This window comes from Notothenia coriiceps, unplaced genomic scaffold, assembly GCF_000735185.1.
Source record: "Notothenia coriiceps isolate Sejong01 unplaced genomic scaffold, NC01 NC01_scaffold00033169, whole genome shotgun sequence".
NCBI classification, from domain to species: domain Eukaryota; kingdom Metazoa; phylum Chordata; class Actinopteri; order Perciformes; family Nototheniidae; genus Notothenia; species Notothenia coriiceps.
This window is the reverse complement of record NW_011365870.1, coordinates 441-9566: the sequence shown is the minus strand read 5'-3', so window position 1 is coordinate 9566 and position 9126 is coordinate 441. Positions and strand designations below refer to the sequence as shown.

General features: G+C 42.5%; 2 protein-coding genes across 2 annotated transcripts in view; one reads left to right on the top strand and one right to left on the bottom strand.

Moving 5' to 3' along the window:
- LOC104961327 (noelin-2-like) overlaps window positions 1–5579 on the top strand; it is a 10154-nt gene extending 4575 nt beyond the window's left edge. Inside the window, exons 2-4 of the mRNA XM_010789596.1 lie at window positions 1096–1245; window positions 4793–4948; window positions 5505–5579. Coding sequence (XP_010787898.1) covers window positions 1096–1245; window positions 4793–4948; window positions 5505–5579 — 381 coding nt within the window. The remainder of the gene's footprint in view (window positions 1–1095; window positions 1246–4792; window positions 4949–5504) is intronic.
- Window positions 5580–5586: 7 nt separating this feature from the next.
- Window positions 5587–6587, bottom strand: LOC104961326 (nesprin-1-like). Its single transcript, XM_010789595.1, has 3 exons — window positions 6489–6587; window positions 6055–6178; window positions 5587–5813 (listed from the first exon to the last, which is right to left on the bottom strand). The coding sequence occupies exons 2-3, from the start codon at window positions 6176–6178 to the stop codon at window positions 5587–5589; spliced, it is 351 nt and encodes a 116-aa protein (XP_010787897.1). The 5' UTR covers window positions 6489–6587.
- Between the last annotated feature and the right edge of the window lie 2539 nt (window positions 6588–9126).

Genomic DNA, 9126 nt, shown 5'->3' with positions numbered 1-9126 from the left:
AGAAACGAAGCAAGTATGCTTCCAAGCCACGGCTTCGGAAAACGAAGAAGAATGGAACAGGCTAACAAGTGTGCCACTCTCTCTAACGGTTTCAAAATAAACTGTACCGAAAATAAATAACTCACGATGTCTATCTAATTATGAACTTGCTTTACTTTCACGGTAAACATTTTTGGTGATAACAAACAAATGTAACAAAGTAACATATTTACCAACACATGTTCTACGCCACTACATATTACATTTAAATGTGTGCTGCGTCGGTTCAGCCATTCTCCGCAAGGGTTTTTGAAATTGGTCCGTGCGCAAAGCATTGTGGGGATTTTAAGGACGCAAGTCTACCCATTTGCAGCCTCGAAATTTCCCCCAAACCAAGGACGCGGCCTCGGTGGAATTCCAAGTATCCTGGAGATTGGAACAGTCCTTCGGCGGCACTCGATGACGTAGCATCCTTGAAATATTGGCTTGGAAGCCAGTTTCCTCGAGATTGAGAAACGGCCTGTTTCTTCCCCAGAGCGATCATGAATTATTTCCTGCACTCTATTTTGTTATTATTTTATGTATGTATGAATGCTGCGTGTCTTTGTTGNTGCCCCCAAACCAAGGACGCGGCCTCGGTGGAATTCCAAGTATCCTGGAGATTGGAACAGTCCTTCGGCGGCACTCGATGACGTAGCATCCTTGAAATATTGGCTTGGAAGCCAGTTTCATCGAGGTTGAGAAACGGCCAGGGACTTTTTTACAACTCTCACTTTGACACAAAAATTAAACATAATCAGCATATTTAACAATTGTTACAGATATGCCCATGCACTTATTGTTTTCACACTTTAAGACCGTTTACAATCGGACAGGAAAAGGCTGGTTACTGAAGGAATTGTAAATGAAATGTTTATAAAATGTGAAAACTGAAGTCAGGTAGAATGTTAAACCCACACTGAAAAACAAAAGTTGTTTTTTAGAAATAAAATCCTGATTGCAAACAAAGCATTGAATCCAGTATTTAATTTGACTTTCTCTGAGACCTTCTCCTCTGTAGGACTCCCTCTGTTCTTCCTGCAGGGTCTCTGTTAAACAGAGCTTGTTTGTGTGCAGGGTCTGTACCCGGGCTCAGAGGAGGGCTGGCAGGTGTACAGCACGGCGTCTGATCCGGACGGCAGGTGTGTTTGCACGGTGGTCGCTCCGGCTCGAAACCTCTGCAAACGAGACCCTCGGAGTCGACAACTACGCCTGCTGACTGAACAGGTGTGTGTGTGTCTCTCCTCTTTGAGTGCTTCCCTGCATGTTTCAGTGGTCAGCATTGAGATGCAGCACAGGGGAAAGTCAGCATACTGGATTCTAATATTCACTGGCCTGTCTCTTTGTTTTGACATTTGCAGAAACACACATGAACACACACACACACACACACACACACACACACACACACACACACACACACACACACACACACACACACACACACACACACACACACACACACACACACACACACACACACACACTTGAGTTTCACTGACAGATGTATACTCCCTGATACATCAGTAGCTGTATCCTCTAAAGACTCCCAGTCATTCAACACGCCAAAAGTGTTTAAGCTCAAAGGGAATACTGACAGATGGGTGGGAAAGAAACAATTAGTTCTACATTGCAGGCTGCAGCTCTGTATTTGTTTGCATGAATGTTAATGTGTTCATATAGAGCATGTTTATGTGAGGAAATGCATTTAGCTGCGTTAGCACATTCCTCTAAATGTATATGTGCTTCCTGAGAGAGAAATCAAAATGATTTGTGACAGAATTGATGAATTATTGAACACCGTCAGGCCAGCAAACATTTTCTAAAGCATGCACTTACTTTGCACATCAGGATATATATGCATCCTGTTTTCTTGCCAAAGTGTTCCAAGGCACACTAACAATAACTTAAAGAGGATCATTTTCATTCACGGCTGGTGCTGCATTCAGGGCTCTTTTCAGTATGGAAAGAGATCAACACTATCAGAAATAACTTCTTCTCGCTCTGTTCCTGTTGGGAGGCTTCTGTATTTATGAATCTATATTAGCTCAGTGTGTCTCTGGAAGTGACACCTAGATCCTGCTGAGGGTGTTAATGTGTGTGTATGAATGCATGTGTGTGTTTACGTGTCTCCAGCCGGCCTCCCTAGCATGTTTAACAGTGGGACATGTGTGGGTGGGTTTTTTCCCTTAGTGTTTGTTTATTTGTTGTTTGTTTTCATATCACTTCAGGAAATCTGGGTCATCTTGATAATAGATTTTTCAGGGCTTTTTATTCACGCTTCTTTTTTTCCATCCAGTACCAAAAGAGATTTGAAGTATCTGGTAGCTTTTCAGGGTGCTGTGTGTTTTCTTCCTGTATGTTCCTGCCTGTGTACATGACATAAGCTGCTGCTCATAACCAATTGCCCCTTGCAGGATTAATAAAGTTGTTGATTGATTAATGAGAAGAGGCATGTTAGTAGGCTTGTCACGATAATTCATTTTGTTGGACGATACATTTTCCCGGTAATTTTTGCGTTAACCGATAATATTGTTGGCACCGTTGTAAGACCATTTTAGACCACTGACATAATGATAATATATAATAATTCAAGTACATCCTTTCAAACAGAACTCTTTATTGAACATCCAACATTGCAAATGAAATGTGAAATAATATTCAAATATATAAATTATATATAATAAATAAAACAAATTAAATTATAAACATTTTTTATTAAATCACACACAACCAAAACAATCAATTAAATAGACTNTGTGTGCCTTGGCAGTCTCATCAAGTACATCCTTTCAAACAGAACTCTTTATTGAACATCCAACATTGCAAATGAAATGTGAAATAATATTCAAATATATAAATTATATATAATAAATAAAACAAATTAAATAATAATTTTTTTTAATTAAATCACACACAACCAAAACAATCAATTAAATAGACTCAGGCTGGAAAACAGAGCTCTCTCTCTCATATATAAATATAAATAAATATGAGCACACATTGTCTCACAAGCAAAAGAAACCTCCTTAAAATAGCAGTCAAGTGTACAGTCCACTGTCCATACAAAGACCCAGATGCCTCAACAGGCAATATCCAAATCTGTATTTCAAAGATTTCGAGCAAAGAACACCAACATGTTTGCATTGTCGGGCAAATGCATCTTTGATTGCAAACTGTAGGGAAGGTGGGGGCTCTCCATCTCCAGCTGCCGTGTTTGCTCCCAGCTGGGAAAACGGAATGGGGTGGTTGTGTTTCAGATGCAGTTTAAGGTTGGTCGTATTGCTAGCTTTTATTGCTACCTTTTTAAAACAAATGCGACACACCGCCCGGCTCATTCAAGTCTGTAGGTTCGCCTCGTTGATTTGGCTTTAATCCAAAAAAAATTCCCACACCGGAGATGTGGTATTGCAACCAATTCCATTTAACTTCAAATTCCCCTCGAGTAAGTCACACGTTGTCTCCTTCTTGTCTCTATATTATTAATTTGGCTGCTACACTGTTGCACGCGGAGTTTCCTGACCTGGCTGTGTGGCTGTGAGCCCCGCCCCTCACAGCGCACCGCGCTAAAATTCTGGTCACACCCTTATGTAAACAAACACGCATGTAAACGGCAATTTATCGAGCTCAGAAAAGTTATCGAGTCCATTTTTATTTATCGTACGATACGAGTCAATTGATTGATTATCGCGTCTGGCCTACGTGGGAGTGTGTTTGTTGTCTCTGGAGCAGGACAGAGTCTAGGTGAGAACCTCATGTTTTAAATGAATCCAGGTTCTTCAGAGAGAAACAGGATCTGTGTGACTTTGCATCATGTTTTGAAGGTGGTCTGAATATTAAGAGGTCAGCTTGGTTTGATTTGTTCATTCTTTAGTCATCTGCTGCCTTCACGTTGAAATTGAGATGGAAGGAATTTTGCCTGTGGTGCTCGCAGTTCCACAATATTTCATCAAAATTCAGAAGCAGCGTGTCTCTAGAATCAGATTACCATGAAATGTTGAACAGACATGTGTGCCTTTCTGCTTTCCTCTTAAGGTTGACATTTGAAGTTCAAAGTGAATTATATTGACAGACTATGGCTGCGCCGCATATTTGCGAAAAGTATTTACGTTTACTGGTGGTAAAATGTTAAAACCTCAATTATCTTTTCAAGTATATTTAGCGTCAGGTTAACATTTTGATATGTACAACACTTTGTTTTATGACAAAAAATCTTGCTAAACTGATAACTTTCCCATCCTCCTCAGCTGTCCTTTTTTGTTTAGTCCCTGATAGTAAATGTTTGCATGTTAGCAGGCTAAACTAAGATGGTCAACACCTGCTAAACATCATCATGTTAGCATTCAGCTCTAAGCACTGCTGTTATTAAAAACAGCGTCACATGTGCTAGATAGTCGAAGACTCTTAATCTTGTTGATTAATTAATTACGGAAATACTGTCACCCTGTAGTAAACAAGTCACATAGCAATTATCTCACTCAAAATATGTCTTACAGCTTTTCTGAGATGCACTCACAGAAACTCACTCTGGATGGAACTTAGGGATTTTAGCCTTTGCAGACCATTTACACGCACAAAAAACTATAAAACACAGTATAGGAAAGTGGAACAACCCTTTAAATATTCCATCTCACAGCCATATTTAACAACAGTTGTTTGGGAACAACAAGCAGGTGGCAGGAATCAAGCAACTGCCAAAAGCAATCATAAGCCTTTTTGGCAATATGCAGTGTACTAACAATCATCAATCATCTTAACCCTGTGTGTGTTTTAGGTTCAGAATGTGAGTCAGTCCATGGAGGTGGTAGACCTGCGGACATCCAGAGACCTGCAGTATGTCCGAGACTCTGAGCCGCTGCTGAGAGGAGTGGACGGACGTTTACACACATATGTCTCCAACCCACGCACTCTGACGACTAAGGGCCTGCAGGTAGACACACAAACACACACACACACACACACACACACACACACACACACACACAGACACACACACACACACACACACACACACACACACACACACACACACACACACACACACACACACACACACACACACACACACACACACACAGCATATCAAAAGTGGGCTACTGATGAGCCAAGAGGTGGACGTGGCTCATGAGACTACAGAGTGAAACGTTAGAGAAGAGGATGGAGGGATGAAGGGATGGAGGGATGAAGGGATGGAGGGATGGAGGGATGGAGGGATGGAGGGATGGAGGGATGGAGGGATGGAAGGGATGGAGGGATGGAGGGATGAAGGGATGGAGGGATGAAGGGATGGAGGGATGGAGGGATGGAGGGATGGAGGGATGGAGGGATTTAGTTTCTCTTAAAATAGGAGGGTTGCTGAATGACTGTTGAAGAGACGAAGGTCCTGGTGGGATGTCTTTTGTGTTCTGATTTGTCTTTGTTATTTGTGTTTATGCATAAGTCTGTTTTTCTGCGAGAGTTGTTTCTATGTTTGTTAACCTGTAAAGAAAGGACAACAGAAAGATAACGACAGCAGCTCAGTCCCTAGAGCTCTCTCTCTTAATATCTGCCTAGACCAATAGGAGACCTTTAGAGCAGGGCTACCTTGAGCTTGAGGATGCGCTGCTGGATGTCCTGGATGTCTGAGCTGACCTCCAGCCTCCTCTGCTGCTGCAGCTCCTCCTCCGCCCCCTCCAGCCAGCTGCACACCTTCAGCAGGTCTGAGGTCAGCTGCTGCTCCTGCTGCTGGCTCTGCTTCCTGCGCAGCTGCCGGCTGGCGTCCTGCGCCTGCAGCAGCTCCCAGCGCTCGATCACTCCTGCAGGAACACACACATGTACTCTGAGTTCAACTTGAGTCTGGGCAAACAGACTGACTCTCTATGCATCTATCTGTGTCCTCTGCAGCAGCTCCAGCACTCGATCACTCCTGCAGAGGAACACACTTTGACCTTCAATGGTCCCTGCACCTGGACACAGACTGACTGTCAGTGCCTCAAACTGTCCTGTCCAACAACGTGTATCTGCACTGTTAGTATATTGATACTGCAGAACACTCACCAGAGGTCTGGGACTCTGAGCTGGGGTCTATGAGTCCGGCCCCCCCCTCCTCTTCCTCCTTCAGCTCGCAGCCCATCTTCCTCACCGTGTCGATGGAGCCGCGACACTCCCCCAGCAGACGCATCTGAGGAGCAATACCAACTCATTACGGTAAACACATGAAACACACCCTCACACGGGAGATCAACCAAATACACTGAGAAGAACATTCCTAAATACATGAATGGATACGTAAGCCTAAGTATGTAAATAACAACAAATATAAATAAATGTTCCTGAATAATAAAAAAGGTAAATAAAATGAATGTAATAAATAAATATTTGAATTATATTGTTTGATTATAATAGATCCCCTAAAATAAAAACAAGACAAATAAAACCTATTTATGTTTTAATTGAAGCTCGGCTGCGGATCAGCGTTAGTAATAACGTACGTATCCCAGGTACGAGGCGTCCTGATCGGCTCCGCTCAGCGGGGGGGCGTCTGCAGAGGCTGCCTCTCCTGCACACACACACACACACACACACACACACACACACACACACACACACACACACACACACACACACACACACACACACACACACACACACACACACACTGTGCAGCAGGTGCATATTAAGCTAGTTGTCAAGGCGACTGTCTCCCAGTTGCCAGGTGTGATTTATATCGCCATGGTGACCCTTGCCTGTTCCCTATTAGAGCTTCTCCCTTGTGATGCAATGGAGCTGTCCACAGCGGCAGCTTCCCAGTTACTGCCTTCTGTTTCCCAGTTACTCGTGACACTTTTACTGTAATGGGTTGGGGCTCCTTCCTGCTCCCAGTGTCTCTTTGCATATTTGTCCCTCGAATCGGAAACTGAATGAGAAAAGTAAAGCTCTTTTTGAACATTAAAGTATGTAAACATGTCATAGTAGAGGCACAAAATGCAAAAATGAACCTGAAAATGATCATAACAGGGCCCTTTAACCTGTTAAACCCCATCCGCCCGCCGGCGTGGGGAAAAACCAACACATTCTCACTCCCAACTCGGCCTATGTTGACGTTATGTCAGGGTCCTTTCCGTCACTTTCCAACGCAAGGGGGGGGCCTTTAGCGTTGAGTTTCAACTATCAGGGAGTCCCATTGACTTACATAGAGCTCCCTGAACGTTGGTAATAGACGAGTTGGGATCGCGGCGAAATGCTATNCGTCACTCACGTGTCACGAATGTTCTGAGATAGTTATACAGACCATTGGAAGGTGTGTAATTTGACAGTTAAGCGTGGTACGACGATATTATAGTCAATTTTATGTCACCTTCATTCATTGCATAACTACACCATAGTTGTGTATATGATATGTCCATAAACCTTAGACAATCTTGAAATCTTGAAAGGGATGTGCAAAATAGCCATTATACAGTCTTTAATTAACTATTAGTAGAGGATAATGAGTAATGGATATACTTTATTACTCGTTTCCATTCATGTCAATTGCAGATAAATGTTTAGTCTTCTCAAGCACCAACTATCAAATATCTCTCCTGATTGTTGGCACTAGACAATCACCTTCCCTGAATTGTACTCAGGTGTAACTAAAGTCTGATTTAAGAGTTGCTTATATTTCACATCATTAATCAGTATCTGCAAAGTAACTCAAATAAATGTAGTGGAGTAAAAATACCAGGTTAACCTCTGAATTGTAGTGGAGTAGAATTACAAAGTAACAATGAGCTGTCATGTGGATATATATTAATGCTGCGCATTATGGACACAAGCGATTTTCACCCATTTATTAATTATATGTTTTACATTTGATAACACCAATGTGTTTAATACTGGCAACTTCTAATTGTGGGGAAAACGAAAACGTTCAGTAGAGACGTCCCATAGAACATTTTGTGAAACACAATAGCCAGCATGTGTAGTTCTGGGGGGGCGTTCGATTCCAGTTTTGGATAGTCTGGCGTGGTTTCGTTCCATTTCAAACAGCTGTTTGACGCTCGGCGTAACCTTGGCGCACTGCCACTCCAACATCCAATCCCAGATCTTGAAGATTAATCACGGGTACAGTAATCCTAAACGATAGCTGGGGATTATGGGTAGTGTAGTGTCTTCGGCCATCCTAAACTCAGAAATGTTGAAAATCGCAAAGCAACACGTTCTCACTCCCAACCCGTCACATGTTGACGGTCGGTCAGGGCCCCTCCCCGTCACTGTATTACGGACAGGGTACCCCTTGGAAGTCAGTTTTCAACGGGCAGGGCGTCCCATTGACTTGCATAGAGCTCCCTGAACGTTGGTAATAGAGGAGTTGGGATCGCGGCGAAATGCTCTCCGCAGATCCATTCTCACAGCGTTTATCAACCTTTTTCTAACTCAATATCAAGCCACACTTATTGTTTTTACTTCTTTATTTTAATTGAGTAATGTAGGACTTTTGTTGCCGTCAGTTATGGGGAGAGTAGGGGCTCAGAAAACTGAAATCTGTATTGTTTCATCGTTTTTTCCTTCTAATTTTGTATTATTTTCTAAACCACACACTGTTATTTACTCCACAATAACACATAATTATCCTTGTGTTTATTTATTTGTTTGATTAATAAACACAAGTTGGAGTCCGTCAGGACCGAGGGTCGGAGCAGCTCATAGTAGTTGCTTTAGAGAATTTTACACCCGGAAGTAAGTCCTCAAGCTCTGTGATTGGATGTTTGAGTGTGCGCCGAGGGTTACGCCGAGCGTCGAACAACACTTGAAATGGGATGGAACCACGGCAGACTGTCCAAAACTGGATTTGAACGGGTCCACCCCCCGCCCCTTCACATTTATGTATTTTTGCGTTGATCCTAGAATGTCTACCTTTGTTACGACAACTTGAAATATATTGACTATCGATACCACAGAGAGCGCAAAAACGTGTATCCATACTGCAGAAAATAAGTATTGTAAGCGTTTCAAATATTTTAAGTCAATATGATCCAAAAGGTATATTCATCTCAAAAAGCTAGAATGGTTTTAAAGGTCCCATGTCATGCTTTTCTGGCTATTACCCGTCCCCTTCTGTGTTATGAAGGTTTTTATGCATGTAAA